At 37.6% G+C, this 19,352-nt stretch overlaps 1 protein-coding gene across 7 annotated transcripts in view; it reads right to left on the bottom strand.

Annotated features, from left to right (window-relative positions):
* Positions 1-19,352, bottom strand: part of LOC135214466 (uncharacterized) — a 422,924-nt gene that overhangs the window by 21,801 nt on the left and 381,771 nt on the right. For all 7 annotated transcript variants that reach the window (XM_064248810.1, XM_064248805.1, XM_064248804.1 and 4 more), the window contains 11 exons: positions 17,719-17,854; positions 10,628-10,767; positions 7,372-7,618; positions 6,996-7,211; positions 6,226-6,324; positions 4,194-4,277; positions 3,921-4,041; positions 3,625-3,781; positions 1,586-1,785; positions 1,236-1,384; positions 747-859 (listed from right to left, as the gene is read on the bottom strand). In XM_064248810.1, the coding sequence (XP_064104880.1) occupies positions 747-859; positions 1,236-1,384; positions 1,586-1,785; positions 3,625-3,781; positions 3,921-4,041; positions 4,194-4,277; positions 6,226-6,324; positions 6,996-7,211; positions 7,372-7,618; positions 10,628-10,767; positions 17,719-17,854 (1,662 nt within the window). The remainder of the gene's footprint in view (positions 1-746; positions 860-1,235; positions 1,385-1,585; positions 1,786-3,624; positions 3,782-3,920; positions 4,042-4,193; positions 4,278-6,225; positions 6,325-6,995; positions 7,212-7,371; positions 7,619-10,627; positions 10,768-17,718; positions 17,855-19,352) is intronic.

Consider the following 19,352-nt stretch of genomic DNA (forward strand, 5'->3'; position numbering starts at 1 on the left):
TACTATCATTATTATTGAAAAACTAAACATCCTTATGGAAGAGTATATCCATGTAGTGATCAAACTGCAGAACATATACTCTACAAAATAGAAGTCTCATAAACGAAAATGGAAAAATAGACATGAAAATAAAAAAATTAACAATGATGAGAAACAATCAAGAATTTACTAGCAATACAAGTCAGAAAACTATGGTCTATGGTGCTCTGATACAGTATTACAGCTGCTCTTACACATGAGCATCAGTATCACTAATAGATAGTACTAAAAATTCCTTGCAGCATCACCTCAGCCCCACCAGTAACAGATGACTTTTCATCTGTTCTTTTGGTTTCTTCTCATTAAGCTATCAAGCTGCTTCAGCTTTACCGTACCCCAACATTCAGCATTATTTGTTAACAAATGAAGTACTACAAAGAATGACAGATTTCTAATATTGGTGCAGTAATGTGGATCCTCAACATGAGAATTCTGATGCTAATCAAAGAACATGTTCTTGGTCTTAGACTGTAGGCACTAAAGGCTATTGGAATAGAGCTCATGGAAGAAGGAAAGTAGGATATTTTCTGACAACTGTCTAAACCCCAATTACCATTAATGACAAAAGGAAACTATCCCATCAAACAGATTTTCTAGAAGATGAAATGCCAGTAAAAAATGCACTTCTATCAAGTTCATATCTGGTAATTCTGAAAATAATAAAATACAATCTCACGATACTCCTAACTAGGAATATTTTTACTTACGTGTAAACAATTAGAGGTTTATAAATTACAGCTTCAGTTTCACGTTGATAAACTGATAACTCATCTAATTCAAGTCGAGCTTCAAAGGCAGCTAATGCCTGTTCACAGCTTATCTGGAAACAGTATAGTTACAATATAAATTTCCATGAAAAAATAATTTGTTTTCTCTCTAGTCCAGTCACCAAATAAACTTATATCCTGAAGTAAAAATCTAGTATAAACAGTCTTCAAGATGATTGTTAGACTTAATCCAAGTTAAATTTAAATTCTTTTTAACAACACATACTACCTGTAAAACTCTCACTAGGGTGAAGAAGTAGAGTGGATTGATTTTTAGTCATTTTCTTCTACCTCATTTTTTAGCAATTTTGGACTTCAATGAATTCTCCAGTGTATTTATTTGATATTTATATCTAACATTACCTGCTGACAAAATACAGATAACCAATTCATTCTTTATAATGCTGAAGCTCATCAAAATAAATCAACCTGATAGTAAAAGTTGCTATGCAGCCCTGGTCCTGCAATTCGCTTTACAAGGAAGCTATCAGAGGCTGGGATTCGACCTCTCTTCTTGATTACTGCGTGGAACATGAAAGCATCCCAAATATGTCTTAACCCTCGACGTACAACTCCATCTGAAATTAAAAACAATAAAAATATCTCATTACGTAAGAATGAATAATTATGGGCAGAGGAGGTTGAAGTGGGCATATCCGTCGGCAAGCCATCTTCGTTTTTCATTTGTGGTCTCAACAATATAAAAAAACTAGTGACTTTGAATAAGATATATTACAAAAAAGCTACTAACTTCCAGTAACGAAAACAACAGTACTTACATAACAAAACAATGGTAGCCACGACTGGACAGATCAAAGTAGCAGTAATGAAGGCCAACACAGGCTGTATAATACCTAGAGCAATGAGATGGAGAGCAATTGCTTGTAGAATTGGGCTCCATTTTCGTTTACCCGTTGGAGAATCTACATCATACAGAAGTATGCAACTTATATGGATAAGAAATACAAGAGCTGGAACCCTGTTGGATAAAGATAATTATGATGAATAAAAAAATCTTCATTACTGCATATTAAATTCTGTAAATAATCATGCAAAACTTGTATGTACTTTTTATCAGAACTAAAAACAACATACAGTATTTCATAGCATATAAGATGCATTGATGACCTATTTCAGCAGGACATATTAAAAAAATGTTTTTAGAGAATAAGCATGTAATGATAACAGCAAACTAGCAGTACATTACAAAACTGAACTACAGCCCTGATTAACTTGTTACACTGTTAATATCCATTTCCAAAAATCAAATACTTTGGATGTATACAATAAATTTCATAAAATTGTCTCTTCTACTGTATCTAGTGATATTGCATGTACAGTATTATCATAAAAGTTTGATTATATAACATATAAGAACACTGCGATCCTGAACCATTTGCATTTTGGTAATATTTACATTCTCAAAGCCATCTGTTCATCAAGTTTTACCTACATTATCATTGCAAAGTGTTGCAAAATGATACCTGACTGACTGGTACTGACATTCTCATTGCCATTTGTTGCTAAATGAAACTATTCTGAGAAATGTTTTTGCAAATTAGCAAAGCTGTCTTTTGAAAATGCAGCTAACCTTAATTTATCAATGCAGTCAATTTTAAAAGAAGTAAAGGTGTGATTCTCAAGTTTCAGATAGTTTTGCCCTATTGCAAAATATTTTCCAGTCTGCACATATTTGTTTCTGCTGCTGCGGCTACAACCTTGCAACTAAAATTTTCTAAGACCTAATTCTCCATTGCATGACATTTAAATAAAAATTACTTTACCTTTACGTATGGAAGCCACCACTGAGAATTTGCAAGTTTTTATGAAGTTGATAACTGTAATGTAACTCTTAATATATATGCAATAGTTACAATAAATAACAGCTGTTTCTTGATTCGGCGCTTATATCATTACTACTCGTTCTTGCTTACGCTAGTGTTTTCCATGAAACAGTAAGAATATTGTTAAATGTAAGAAATACTATCGTAATGAATGATTAGACACGCCATAAGTATGATAAGCCTGAATGGATGTGAGACAATTTGCATTTAACCTACAGAATGTTTGCTTCATGGTGCTGTTGGTGCTGTTATGGTCACATATTTTTGTTCTCAGAATGAATGTAAAGGTAACACAGGTCTTAAGTCAACTATGTACTATATACACAGTAATAATAATAATAATAATAATATTAATAATAATAATATAATTTTATACACAGTAATAATAATAATAATAATATTAATAATAATAATATAATTTATGTAAATTATATCCTTATGGAGTCAAGCTAGGTAGTACTAACTATTTGAGACAAAATTAGCCTACAGTAGTGAGTATCAAGCATAACATTTGCCTACAGAAGGCCTAACTGAAGTGATTTTTAAGCCTTTTTTTTTATAAAGTATTTATATGTCATCAAATATGATCACTATCTTTTAATAGACTGTACTTTTTTTCAGAAATAAAAACATTATTGTCAAGGCCACATCCACACTTGAACTGCTGAAACACTGCTAAACCTTTGTCAAAAACTTCACCTCACCTGCTTCATAACTCATCAACAGTGAGTCAGTACCACTACATGTATTATGTCATTTACCTCTAGCATGCACACACATTTACATTAATATGCATAAGACAAGAAGTTAATAAAAACAGGCTTCATTTTGCTGAGAAGAAATGATTTTGTTATTTGTTAACCATGGACTCAATCACCATTTGCTAATCTTTTAGTATATATTTCATGTTCTAAAATAATGACATATGCTGTACCTATCACATATACCAGGAACAAATACAACATAATGCCTACCACAATGGTGCTACAACAGCCACAGCCATCGATCCCATCGACACTAAGAGGCAAGTTAATGGGAATACTGTCGTTAACAGCAATGTGCCAACAATACCCTTCATGACATAGTTCCAAGCGCGGTTCATGTGCCTCGTGACACCTTTCCCTATAAAGCCTGCAAAAATATATTATGAATAATACAAAAGAAAGCAAATAAAAGTCAAAAGCTTAAAGTTACATGTGATAAGTGTATAATGGATTTTCAAACTGTGTAAAATATAAATTTATACAAATGAGCATAAAAAACAACTCACCTGTATCTGGTGTAGTTTCAAAATGTGATCTGGATTTTGATATGTGACGCCAGAGTGTTTGTAGTCGTGATGCTAATGTAGGAGTTAGAGATGATTTACTAGGACAAACTGTACCATTCACCTGTAATTAAAGATAGCAGTATGACAAGATCTATAATAAGTATGACAATCTCTATAATAAGAAGTTAAAAAAATCTTTTCAAAAGTGAAATACCATTACAGCACTGAATTTCAGTGGTGCTTCTGAAAATTATTACATGACTGGATATTTACCTGTGAGAGCTCAAAATCTGGCATAAATGGTTCTTGGCACAGCAAAGCCCTCAGACTGACTGGAGAACAAAGCGGCAGCCACACCTAGATGTAAAAAATCCTGTGTTAAACAACTTCTAACACCTTATCAAAATATAAAAAATAAACCAATGTTTACAAAGACATGTTCGTACAGTATACTGTACAATGTAAATCTAATTATTCAAAAATAATAACACTCATAATTATTATTTATTATTATTACTGTATACTTTACCTAGACCACTGGATTGAAATATTTGAATCTATACAGTGGGCCCAAAGGGTTTCTTTTCTCAATAAAATTCTGTCAAACAGTTCTTTCAAAACTTAATAACAGGATAATTAAAACTTAAGCAGATTCTGATGGTTTCCAAGCATTTAAAAAAATTTTCAGAACACTTTATTCCAACAGTAATTTCCATTAAATATTCCTTTGTCCATGAACATTATATTTGGAATTCTATGCCATGCAATCATTGTCAGTAAATTCTCAGTACGTAAAGTAAACTGGAGAAGATTGGTAATCTACAAAAATATAGCTACATTGAACAACACTATTTCCTGCAAGAACAACAATGCCATAAAACTGCAACTATTGAATTCATACTTATACAATCAAGTGCAACAGAGATGATAGTTTGATAATGAATGTAAAAATTGGTATGATGATGCTACACAATGAAAAAGTGAATAGCTGATGAAAATCACATGAGAAAAGTTAGGTTAAATATATCTTAGTTTAACCAGACCACCGAGCTGATTATCAGCTCTCCTAGGGCTGGCCCGAAGGATTAGAAATTTTTACATGGCTAGGAACCAAATGGTTACCTAGCAATGGGACCTACAGCTTAATGTGGGATCCAAACCACCCACATTATATTGAGAACTTAATTTCTAATAACCAGAAATAAATTCCTCTGCTTCCATGTTGGCAGAGTGGGGAATCAAACTCAGGACTACAGAATAGGTAGGCAAGTACATAAACCACTCGCCCAACTAGGATCTATCACATGAAAAAAACTGAGGCAATTTAGTTTTGACTTAATTAGCATCACCTGCTCTAATTTAGCCTAATCAATTTACATATACTGACTGCACTAATGGCCTAACCTATGGAAGTTCTGCTTGCTTATTGCAGGCTTAATTAGCCATTTTACCTATGTGCAAAACTATGAGGAATGGGGACTGAGAAACTAGCCGCCTACAAGAATATGAAGATAGTATAAGTACGTAGCTGTGTATACATAAATACAATGTATGTAAAAAGATATACAACGATAGAAAACGTAAGGGCATCATGACACCACCACCACGCTAATACAGTATTTTTCTTTTGTTGTTAAAAAGAAAACTTAGTTCATATTTAACAGAATACTGACTGTCATTGATGACTAAATGAAAGATGTCAACCTCTTTGTACCTCAATACATACATTGTCAAATATTCTACTCATGCACATCTGAAGTAAAATTACATTGTGACTTCTAATGATCTTTCCCTTACTGACTTCTCAAAGTACATAATTGTCAACAAACTGAAGAGTTACAGGTACATGGGTAAAAGTGTATGAGTACAGATAATCATAAACTTTTCTTAAGCTTCCTTCAGTGAAGGTTGCATTTTCTATAACAAGTGGTCTGATTAAACTATTTCATTAAAATACTAATTTCTACAGTTTCTGAGTACAGTATTAATACTTATCAAATAAGTAACAAAATCTGTTAAGTAACAGACCCTATATGCAGTATACTCTGCACTTAAATATTCTCTAGATATATCTTACAGTTAACAGAAATTCCACATAGTTACTAACCTGCACTTGACACTCAACATTCAAAGGGATTCAGTACTTAAAAATATAACACATCTAAAATGGCACCATAGCAATAAAAAACCCTAATATGCGGCTAATATGGATAGAAGTCTGTTAAGTTAAGGTGTTCCTATTTACTCTTCATCCATTACATACAAATAAACATACAAAAACAATACTGACTTGAAAGTATCTTACCCCAAAGAAAAACAACGTATTGCAGGTCCAAGCCCAAGATCTGTGCACAAAGTTACACCATCGCCAAAAAGGCCAGCGTGTTGAAGTGGTCCTGATTAACTGCAGGTTAAAAATAAGCTCTACTGTATTTACAACTGAGGTTTTGGAAGAAAAAAATTAATAATTAAACAAAAACATGTAGGAGGAAACACAATTTGTAACCATTACTGTAGTACTAACCAAACTTATTTTCACTAATAACATAAAGAATAAAGACAAAGAAAGGTAAAAATATAGCTGAAATTTCAGAAGACAAGAACAGAGAATTGTCTCATATAAGCAACTGGCTACGACAATCATAAAGATTATTCTGTACAAGTCAAATTATTTTGTAATAGTTTTAAACAATTTCTTCCATTTTAAACTGAAACCTGCTAAACACACAACTTACATCAAGTACTAGTGCTGAAAATTACCATTCATCAAACTTGAAAATGATAAACCTTTAAATCATGTAAATATTTTAGTTCCCAGGACAACCAAGACTTACTATTGGTCAAAAACTCGTTTCTCAATTTACCTATGATGATATTAAGCCATGCAAAAGCATATTAATTTTGAAGGATTTAATTGACAGATTGGTGGCAGCAATTAGGTATGTAATGGTTTTAAATTTCAACATCTTATTTTCATTTTCCAATAATCACACACAAAATTATTACTGCATTTATGTGTATTAGAATAAGTACATATGTTTTTATTTATGACATATTGTTATCCATACAACTTACCTGTTTTTCTAATAAATAAACCGGATGGTTCGGATCTGTACGAGGGGTAGTGATAGAAGTGGGAGAAGATGCCAACACTGTTGGTATGATTTCACTTTCTCCCTGGAAACTTCGACTGACAATGTAGTTGCTGGGGAACCATACTTGGGCTCGCCACTGAAAGACTCTCATAGCCACTTTCAGATTTTTCAATTCATTTAACAAAACTGGTTCTCTCTGAAAACCAAAAAAGCAAGATCAAAACTCTGAAAAATAGTCTAATGAGCTTATAAATATACAAAGATTATCATCACCACCATAAACATAATATCTGGGCATGTGCCATTCTTCTAGGATAAAAACATTAAAATAAAAAATTTTGTCTAAACATTCATACCTCTCTCATAAAGGACAAATCTCTCTGCAGAAAATAAGCGTGTTGTTGTAGATCATGCTGACGACATAGAGCCAATGAGTGTTCGTGTGGACGCCACTTGTGCTGTTCTGTTAATGTTTCATGTGTAGCTCTAATTTGGTCAGCCAGCCATGAATCTATACGTGAAAATATTGGATGTGTGTGTCTCAACTCTTCTCGACGAGCTCGTTCTCCCTCTTCGTATATTCTTTCAACCTCATCCAGTGCTCTGCAAAAAGGAAATCTTATAAGTATGTATATATTTACTCTATGTACAAAGACAGTTTTTGAAAAAAATTTTAAAACTACTCATTTACATATTTGGAAGCTTAACATGTAGAATTTAATTTGCCTCTTGTGACTATGGTCACTTCCACTCAGGGAAAATGCAAGTTCAATTTTTCACATAAAACTATGTTAATGTAATCATACTAGTTGCAATCTTCAACTATTGTTAATTTGTGGCAGCCAAACGTCACTGTGCTTAAAAATCTTAAATTGTAAAATGCCTGCATACAGAAATTAAAACATTAAAATACACGATGCACCACAAAGCATCATCAGCTCAACTATTTGTTATAATTAGCAGTTTTACTGAACTTTTAAAAATTGCTGTAATCAGACAAAACCCTTTTGTCCAGTAGGAAATCTCCCTGACCTCAGTTCTGTGAAGTATTTTACAGTACTGTACTTAAAAAGCAATTTTCCAAACAACTAGTATACAGGCAGTCCCCGGGTTACGACGGGGGTTCCGTTCTTGAGACGCGTCATAAGCCGAAAATCGTCGTAAGCCGGAACGACGCTTGGAAATATGTCTTAAACTAATAAAAAGTTATAAAAACCTTACTTGTAATCCTTTGGTTACACTACATGTTGTTTCCTGTAGTTTTATGTACAACCTGGAGTTATTTTCATAAAAGAATGCTGGTTCTTGAAGGTAAAAACTATTGTAATCCTCTGGTGACACTACATTCTTGAAGTTTTATGTACAACCTGGAGTGATTTTGCCAAATCTTGAGGGCTACAAGAACAGCTGATTACTATTTACGTATCATATAGACTAATTAAAGTATCTTTAAATAGGCTTATGTATTAGTATCAACAAAACATTTCCTGCCATGAGTCAGAGGCCGTTTAATGAAACGAACACTTCTCTGTCCTATCTGTTCAGAAAATAAACGTTACGTCAATCCCCGAGACCATTGTTGCCAAGGCCTCTCTCTCTCTCTCTCTCTCTCTCTCTCTCTCTCGCTCTCTCATCCTCTCTCTCGCTCTCTCTCTCTCTCTCTCTCTCTCTCTCTCTCTCTGATCAAATTACACTGGAACCTTGACATACGATTGCCCTAATATACGAATGTTTTGAGATACAACAGAAAATTTGCGAAAATATAAGCTTTGATATAGTACAATGAAATATTTGAGATACGATTTTGCGATGAATGTTAGTTGTATAGGAGACTGATAAATGGCGTTCAGTCTGTTTGTTTGTTGGTGCTGCATGTTAACACGTCGTTGTTTAGTTCGTTGTATTTGCGCCTATTTTTCGTGTTATTTTGTCTATTTTATTATTAACCATGGGTCTCAAAGCTAAAGACAAAGCAGGTGATAAGAAAAAACCCAAGAAAATAATTTCGATGGAAGCAAAACATGAAATTATATGAAATTATATATCGTCAATTTGGCAAACAAGTATGGTCAAAATCCTTCTACAATATCCACGATCATCAAGCAGAAGGAAGCTATAAAAACCTTCCAAAGGCATCACCATTATTTCTAAACTACGAACTGATTAAAAAAAATAAATAAAAATTAGTTTAGCAATGTTATTTCATTTGTGTTTATTACGTAGTTATTAGTGTACATGCGTAAATAAAAAGAGAACAAATCATTCCCTGCCACCCTTCCCTACCTCCTCCCCCTGCTGGCCTCACGTCATCTTTCGTTGTGGTAAGTAAAATTCCTTTCTTTTTTTTAATTGATTGATTTTATTAACATTTATTATCATTTATCACATTGCTATGTTATTTTATCATTATGTGTGTTATTACTCGTTTATTTGTGTATAAATTGTGTATATTATATGTAATTTAGCTGTGTTTAGGTGTGGTTTCCTAGCGCTAGAACGGATTAATACATATTACATTATTTTTAATGGGAAAAAATGCTTTGAGATACAACTGTTTTGATATACGACGATGGTAACGGAACAAATTAAATTCGTATGTCAAGGTTCCAGTTACTGGATAATGTCTCTCTTTGGATACTTCGATTTTGCCAAATCTTGAGGGCTACAAGAACAGTTGATTACTATTTACGTATCATATAGACTAATTAAAGTAAACGTATCTTTAAATAAGCTTATATTATTAGTATCAACAAAACATTTACTGGCATGAGTCAGAGGCCGTTTAATGAAACGAACACTTCTCTGTCCTTAACTCGGAGCGTCGAAAGACGTCTCTCTCTCTCTCTCTCTCTCTCTCTCTCTCTCTCTCTCTCTGATCAAATTACTGGATAATGTCTCTCTTTGGATACTTGGAATTTGCGTTGTAATCTAACCAGAAACTTCGTTTTGTTATTATTACTGGAAACAAGCAATGATTTTTTCATTATTTGCGCTTTTGGACTGTTGTATGTAAACTTTGCGCACCGCAAGCTAGTATGTATTCATTCGCTCGGAAACTAGTTCCGCATATGAGGCGTCACTAAAAAACATAGAAAAATACGACATAAAAAGTCATAACCTCAAAATTTTTGTTGTAATCTAACCAGAAACTTATTCTTATTAATATATTGTGCTAAACTATAAAGGATTTTTATCATAGTATGCGTTTTTAAAAGCGTCGGAAGCGTCAGCGTCGTAACCTTGGAACAAGCGTCGTAACCCAGGACGGATTTTTCCATTGAATATTTAAGAAAAAGCGTCGTAACCTCGGAACGTCGTAAGCCGGAACCGTCGTAACCCGGGGACCGCCTGTATATATAATACGTATACCTGAAGAATATTTAAAAAATATACCAGCATCATTCACTGTTCTCCACAGTGTTACTGAGGGATAACGGCCACAAAGAAAAAATTATTGTACTATCAAGGCATCAAGAAGTTACCTCTCATCAATGAAGTCTGGCAAATATTTTGGTGGTTTTTTTGAACTACGTATCTCTTAACATTTGAAAACAAAAAACATTTGGTTAAAATCTTTACGTTAGAATTTAAATGAAAAATAAAAACACTTACCTGTGCATTAACAGCACTGCTTTTGCATGATTCACAAGCAGTTGTGGCACAGAATGACCAAGCTCTTGTAAAACGGGATGAGCTAAAATGGCAGTGTAAACACGCCTTAAATATTCTTCTTGAACTAAACGATTACCCTCCTGAAATATGATTAGTTAATTAAATACAAAAAACTATTGTAAAATTTTAAAATATAAGCCTTACACATTACAAATTCTATTACTACTTCTAAATTCAACTTTTGGAAACTATTGTTTAATTTTTATTTTTCCTAACATACAAACCTGAAGGTCATTACATAGGGATATAGCCTGCAGGTCATTAACTATCAATGGTAGGGTGAAGCCCTGCCCACTCATTGTCTACATGCCACTTTCCCTTTTGGCCCTGGTATCAGAATGAGGGGTGGCTAAGGTAGGCCATGAATGTAAAGACTTTCAGGCTTGTCTGTTAGGAAAATTACAAATTACTTATAAAATTTGCTATTTTTTCATACACAAATACAAACCTTCAGTCTTTTCATAGGAAACTTACCCACAGGAGAGTGGAGTAAATATGGGATGTTGCAACTACTAGACATCTGGGCTTAGAGTAGCGTCATTTCTTTGGAAAAAAAGGCTTGGAAGAACCCAAGAGTATAAAATACAAGAAAGTTGATAAAACCAACAGGTTTGCTTTATTGTCTACTCTACTCCTCTCTCCCTTTGTTTAGAGGGAGGGGGGGGGACACACATTCAAACCATCTACATAAGATGAGGGACAGGATCCATCATCATGCAATCAACTGCAAACTTGTCTATCGAGCACATAACAGCTTGTTACCTGTCTCTTTGTCTAAAGAGAGAGAGATAGGTAAATAGAGAGAAGGGAGGAGACCAGTCACTCACACCCCTTCTATCCTGCTTACTGCACATCTCAGGCAAGATGCACATGTCCCCTAAAGGGGTTGGATGAACCACATAACTTGTTGGGAGGCCACAACAAAATCAAAGCAAAAGCTTGTCCTGAAGATATGAGATCAATGTGGCTTGGTTATCGGCAATCCAGTTTTAACCCCTTCAGCACTGGGACGTACACATGTACGTCTTTTACGGTACAGTAATAAAAGACCGGGACGTACGCGTGTACGTCTTTCATCCCTCCTCGAAAAGCAAAGCGTTTTCTTTAGCTTGGATGGTTTCCAGACACAGTATTGTGTACGAGAGAGGTGCTGAAGCTCCACCCACAATTCAATCTAACCAATGAGCGTCCGATGGACGTCGTGACGTCATTTTCATATGGGATATTAGGAGGGGTACTGGCCAACATATACCAGTGCGCCTCAGGCTATTATCTGAGAAGGATGATTACGATTTTGTCCGTAAACCATGTAGATTTGAATTCCAAATCTTTTTCCCCTTTTGATTGCAGTTATTTTATGTTTTTTTTTTTCAGTATCATGTCAGATGATAGTGTTTCAGAGTCAGGGTCTGAGTACCTGCCAAATCTATCAGATGATGATTATAGTGATAATTTTTTAGAGGTTGACAGTAACAACGAGTGTTTGGAAGACATTGAACCTCTTGTCGATGAAGGCTGGCAGTTCATAACTGATCCATCTTGTGACTTGCGCCCAGACCCACCCCCCCCCTGATTCACGGAGGGTGGCAATGGGATTCCTGCTTATACACCAGATTTCATCTGCTTACGTGATGCATTTTTTTTCCTTTTTTGTGGTGATGTAATTGACAAATTGTGTGAATGGATGAATGCTCGGGCAGAGTAGTACTTTCATTCAACAGGAAAGCGTAAGGTGAAAGGACTTCTATGGAGGCCTGTTACTTGTGATGAGATGTGTTTTTTATAGCTTGCAGATGATAATGGGGGTGAATAAACTGCCCCATATGTATATACGTATTGGTCACGAGATGCTGTTGCTTTTTTTATCATTATTATTATTATTATTATTATTACTATTATTACTGTTTTATTATTATTATTATTATTACCAGCTGCCTAAACATTCATTGATGTATATGCTGTTTCTGTATGAACCTAGGAATAACTGTTTCAGTAAGAAAACTAGTACTGCTATTACCACTACTACTATTTTACTACTACTTTACTACTTTTTCTGCTACTTTATTTCTATTACTTTACTGCTATTTCTACTACTTTATAACAGTTCCTACTTCTGCAATTACTTTTTCTACTAAATATTCCTATTTTTTCCGATATTCTTACTATATTTTTTGTAATTTTTTGACAATGGGGTAAAAAATATTCATTGATATCCATACACACAATGTTTTCACATAAGAATATGAAGGAAAAATATGAATAACATAAAATTTAGTGGGAGCAAGTAATGATTGATACTCGCGGTCGACAGGGGGTCTCATGCGGTATGCAAGCATTAGCAGCAATGTAGCAGGCCAGTGGCGAAGGGGTTAAGGGGCTTGTCTAGCGCCATAAAATCAGTGATTTATGGCACCATAACAGGCTGAGTTCTGGTTATTGGTGCCATAAGGCGCCAATAATGACTTTTGGCACCATAACATACCTTACAGAAGCACCATAATGGTGCATATGGCACAATAACTGGTCACTATAAGTGCCATTATGGCGCCACAAATCACCGAGTTTTGGTTAATGGTGGTTTTCGCTTATCGGCACCCGTCCGCGAATGGAACCCGCGCCGATAACTGGGGACCGCCTGTACAGTGGTCGCCCCCTATTCGCAGGGGATGCATACCAGAGCCCCCCCCCTCCATGAATAGTTAGAGCCCGCGAATAGTTGGAACCCCTTATAAAAATGCTGAAAACAGCCTATTTTGTTAGTTAAAACTCAAGAAAAACCCACTAAAAATTTTGATATGTGGTTTTTTTAATAGTTTTATCACAAAAAGTGCATTTTATGATGAAATTGATAAAAAAAATCCAAGAATTTGTGGATACTTCTCAGAAAAATACCGCGAATATGCAAATTTTCCGCGAAAAATGCAGGGAAACGTTCCCGAGAGAAATCCACGGATGTGTGAGTCCGCGAATCCGGAGAATGCAAATATACCTGCCACTGTATATACCTGCCCGTGTTACCTGCTGAACCGACAAGTTATTCTAGAATGCAAGGCTATGGGCAATGCCCCTAACTTTGTGATCTCTAGCCCAAAACAAACTCCCATTTACCTCATCAGAAAAAGAGCAAGCCTGTTGCTGTCTCTCAAAGCTTAAAAGAGGATGTGCTCTTAGACACCTCTTCCATGGCCAAGTCACTACAATGGTTGTGCCTCCATGTTTGTTTATGTTGGCGTTGTTGCTCATGGTGCCCACCAAATTTTCCTCAAGTTGATCTTGAAATGCTGGAGTGCCAGCCAGACTGCTTGCATCTTCAGCAGGCTGATGTGATCTGTCCTCTCCATCTAGCCCCACATTCCAGAAACACCCCCGCCATTCCAATGTGCACCCCACCCTCTCCAGGATGTGTCTGAGAATATTAGCATCTCCAGTGGTGGGAGACCAAGTGGCACTCCCTAAAGGTGGTTCATGGGGTCTCTCCACCACCTCAGGTCCTCTCTGACTTTCTCCATCGACTTCATCATCTGCAATGGAGGCTTGTCCAGTAAAATCTTTCCATGATATCTTTAACTACTATTTGAGGGATATGGTGTGTGCCTACCCTCTGGGGACTAGTCTCTCTAGGGAGACCAAGTGGGAGGGGAACCTGCCACTGCTTTGCTGGTTGCTGGGGCACAGTTTGGATGGGTGGGTATTCCTTCCCTGTCACCATGTCAATCTGCATCCCAAGATACTTGATCGTCTGCTTAGGGAAGAGGTCCGAATTGGAGAGGTTTACCATCAACCCCCCCCCCTCAAGTTTTTACACAGTACCAGGAAGTCATCCCTGTTCCGCTTAACTGACTAATGATGCCAGGATCAGCCAGTCATCCAGGTACTGTCCATGGTGAACGACATCTGCTGCAGGTAGTTTAGGGTCGAGAGGTCTATCAATAGTTGCCAACTTCCCAATGCTTTCTCCACCAGAAAGAGAGAGAATCCCAGTGAGTTGCCATCGACTACCTCCACTGCTCCCTTTAGGAGCATGACCTCTACCTCTTGTTGCAAGGCTTGTCCCTTGGGTGAGTCCTTCCTGTAAGTGGAATGCAACACCGGTGTCTGGGCCAGAGGAAGCTTTATTGGTCCTATAGCACATCATGAGGACTAAGACTTTCAACTTCTTTGCCCTGTGTTGCTTCCAAGTCATACAATTGGTTGGCAGGCACCCACCCCAACCAATGGCAGACTAGAGGGAGGGGGGTCACATTCATTTTGCCTGGAGCCTCCCCTCTTCTTAGTTCAATTCCTTTATCAATCATGGGAGGTGCGAAACAACTGGTTAGGGCTGTCTGGTCCCTTGCTCTGTGGGCCTGCCAGCCCCTGATTTTTAAACCTTGGCTGCGAAGAGGAGTGCTTACTGAAGGTGGTAGACCTCCTCTGTAATGGGGGCCTGCCTGTCACTGCCCAGAAGACCATAGTGGGTTTCAGGTATGACACCTGTGAGAAGAGGGTGTCCTTAAATCCTTTCACTTGATGTTGGTCACCTGACATACCAATTACAGTGGGAAGTAGTTGAGCGAGTCGAGTAGAGGGCTGTTCCTGAGACTCAGCCAACTCTCCTGAATTATCTGTTTCTGCACCAATACCAGGAAGGACTCTCTCCTCTTGCAGATGATATTGGTCCACGCATGCCCCAACTGTCTTAAGATATGAGAGAGAGCTCTCCCTGAAGGTCCTAGGTAGCTCCTGACAGCAGACTACTTATACAGTGAGGAGATGTCCTTTAATTCCGTAAGCCAAGCCTGTTAGCATCTGTCTACCCTGGAGATGGCCCTGAGGGCCCTCACTAACATAAACCCAAGGTTGCCAGAGGTGTATTGTTGGCCAACCTACAAAAAATTGGAATACAGCAACCTCATGATGAAGGACTCTCCTCAGGCATGTAGTATTTTACCTGAAGGGGTAGAGGAGGGGGTAGGACCTTTCTGACCTAGAGGACACCAGGGAGTTATCCGACTTCGCAAAGTGCCAATTCACCTCCTGAATCAATTCCTGGATCAGCGGCAACCAGGGGAGTCAAACCAATCGTCTCACCTCTTAGGGGCTTCTCTGTTGCGCGTTCCAAGTAAGAAAGCAAGGCATGATCTGCTGGCAGCAGCATTGGTGGGCCTGGCAGGCTTAAGTGTTATCTAATCTGCCTGAAGAATTCCATGAACCCTTTTTCTTCCTGTAGCACACCCAGCTATGAAAGGTCTTCTGATCTATTTCTCATCTGGCCATGCCTCATCACCTCTGCTCCGTCTTCTCTCCAAACTGCTTATCAGGGAAGCCTAGAGAGCTGCAACACCAGAACTTCTGCTGTTGTGGCCTATGCTCTTGCCTTTGTCAGTAGAATGTTTTTCCGGTCGGTCCCACCTGTCACTTTTCTGCAAGTTTCTGTACTTTATGTCAGAGATGCACTCCGTCCCCTGTCCAATCTACTCCAAGAGAAGGAAGTTGGTTTCCTGCTGCTGGAGTATCTAGTTGAACTGTTGCTTTGCTGCGGAGAGCCAGGCAACAGGACATGGCTGCTGGTTCTCAATCTGGTCTGCTTCCTCGAATTGCTCCACTGCTCTGCTCTGCTGCTGCTGCTGATGAACCCATCTTGCTTGTCCTAGAGGCCAATCTGTCCCTCCAACCCTGGGAGGAAGTAAATCAGGACACCAATGAAAGCAAAACAGAGGCAACTGAAGGGGGAAAAATCTACCTCCCATATCACCTCACGGAAATCATGACCTCTCCAGCCTGGAGGGGGAAGAAGGACATGGTGAATCTACTCTTGACCTCTTCTTGGATACTTCTTTCTCACTCCCATCCAATCTATGAGAAGATGATAATGGATGGGTTGACTGGGAGGATCCTTTGTCCTCCTTGGGCTTCACATGGTGGATGATGATGATGGGGGCCCTCCGAAGGTTGCCTACCACTGTCTGCTGGAGGGGTCCAGAACTCCATGAATTGTCTTCAGAATATCTTTGGCATTAGGGCCTCCTCCTAATGCTATCGCAGCCAAAGGAGCTCATCATCCTGCCACAGGGGGAGGTGGTCTCAGCAAAGGTGAAAACACCAGAGGGCAAGGAAAAGAGCTGAGGATGGGTTTCCTAGAGGAGGAACTGCCCTTCTTATGGTGTCTTCCTTGTAGAAAGACCACTGTGGTGACTGTCACCCCACACAATCCTCTCACATGGCCCAGACACAAAATACAGAGTGCGGGTCTACTGCAACCGGGGACATAAATTTACTACAATCTTACCTTTGCCCACACAATGACGGAAATTGGGTTTCGTGTCCTCTATTGTGGTTGTGAAATACACAGAAGGAAGGTAAGACACACATATGTGAACCACACTATGTACCAAGTCACACTTGGCCATTAAGCAAAAAAAAAATAATAAAAAAATACGTCCTCATTCAACACACAAACTATAACCACTGAACAGGGATAACACACTGGGCTACAGGAGGATCACAAGGCACTGAGAGGGCAATGTCCCTACAGCAGGAAACACACAAGGGCACAAAAAGGTGACACACACAAAGACAAATCTCAGCTACCTGGAAATGAACACACTGACAAACCACATGTATTGACAGCTGAAAACAAAATGGAAAAGCTAGGCACAGCTCAGGTCACGAGTGACTCACAGGCCAACCCAATAGGCTTATTCTTCTAGTTAAGTCAGTGACAACTACAGCATGAGAAACTCCATTTACGAAAGCATAGGTTTATATTTCTGTTGGAACAAATTCATTTTACTGGAATAGCATGCATAGATATTTCTGTTCAACTGAAACTGACCTACACTTGTTTAGTCTTCCTTTTAAGTCTTGCTTTTTTACAAATTACTCCATGAAACAATCAGAAATGTTCAAAATGGTCTGAGAAATGGTAAAAATAATATAAACACAGTAAACCTACTGTAAATAAACTTTCTCCCAACACTTAACAATTATTTATAGATCCACACTGTGAGTAAAAATTCCTTGTTTTTACAGAACAACCAAAGCACACTTACTTTTTCAACCTCATAATCACTTAAGTTTTGGGCTTTGAGGTCAGCTACAACCTTTTCTCTGAAATGCAGGAACCAGCCCCGCGCTTCTTTTTCTAAGATGCTTACTAATACTGGTAGAGCTTTCTTCATCAGCTCCCTGAAAACACAGATAGATATCAGGTTACTATTTATTTTGTCAACAGACATGACCCTACTTACGAATGAGTTATGTTCCAAACTGCCATTTATATCTTGAATTGTTCGCAAGTTGGTTTTTAATGTGTAGTGCATCATTTTTGGTTGATGTTTACATTCCCAAGTTAACCCATTTTTAAATCATGCAGTATGATCAGGAAATACCTTAGATGCTAAAAAGGTAGACAGAAAAAATTAAAATTTAGATTCAAGCAACATTCAAAATTTAGTATTTTTTCCACGCTTTGACATCTATTGACAAAAATACATAATAAATATAGCAAATGGGAAATATGGAAAAGGGAATTCATCACAGACCAAATTAAATTGGGAAGATAGAAATAAGTAGGCATATTTTACGAGTATGAAAGAGTACTATTCATAGTCAATTACGGGAATACTAGGTGCTTGGGATAATCAGGGAAAGAGTTCAAGGAACAAGTCCTTCTTTCTTGTGTTTTTCTGTTCTTTGCAAAAATTCTTACTAGAAGAATACGCAGGCAGAACAAAATTTAAACTTATGACCCTGTCAGTTTGTATCTGTAAATATCTGTGTGTGGGGTGGAGTCTGCATAATCTCTAAGTGGCAATTCTGTAAGTCTACTTTGTAATGCAGAGGTTATCATGGTGAAATGAATTCCAAGTTCCAAATGGACCCTGAGTGAGAATTTGCACAAGTATGGTCAAACAAAAATCTGCGTCACCATTTAACAGTAAAAATAAAAAAATTTTTACAGCAATTTGTATTTTTCATAAAATAGTACATACCTGAAGGTCTTTCTTTACATAGGAGTTAGCTTGTGGACATGAGCTAGAACAGCCGTTAACTTACAGAGGGGCGGCTCAGTTGGGCCATAAATGTAAATGCTTCAGGTTTGTATGTTGGGGAAAATACAAATTAAAAATTAACTATTTGTCCCTACACAAACACAAACCATCAGTCTTTACAAAGGAGGCACTAATGGAGGGTGGAGTCTGAGTAAAACTCTGAACTGACTGGTTTGGTTCTACCCAACTGGGAATACCTTCCTGGTAAGGAAGAGCTGAGGAAGTAATCCCACACCTCTAGCTAGTTGGACATATTGGATATTGTAATTGCTAGACTTACGGGCTCAAAGTTATGAGTTGCGTCATTACTGTGAGAAAAGGCTTGGAAGAACACAAAGTGTCGGAGAAGGGAGGAGACCAGTCAGTCACACCCCATCTCTTCCACAAATACCTTCATCGAGATGCATGTATCCCCTAAGGAAGCCAGATGAACCACACAATCTGTTGGGCAGCCACCACAAGATTCAAGGAAAAGCATGTCCAAAGACTTATGAGCAAATCCTGAAGATAATACAAGGTAAATGTGGTCTGGTGCAACAACATAGCTGCTAGTATTATCTGCTAAACTGATAGGTTCTTCCAGAATGCAAGGAAAGAGGCGATGCCCCTAACTTTGTGATCTCTCACTCAGA

Source organism: Macrobrachium nipponense, chromosome 45 (genome assembly GCF_015104395.2).
Source record: "Macrobrachium nipponense isolate FS-2020 chromosome 45, ASM1510439v2, whole genome shotgun sequence".
In the NCBI taxonomy this organism is placed as follows: domain Eukaryota; kingdom Metazoa; phylum Arthropoda; class Malacostraca; order Decapoda; family Palaemonidae; genus Macrobrachium; species Macrobrachium nipponense.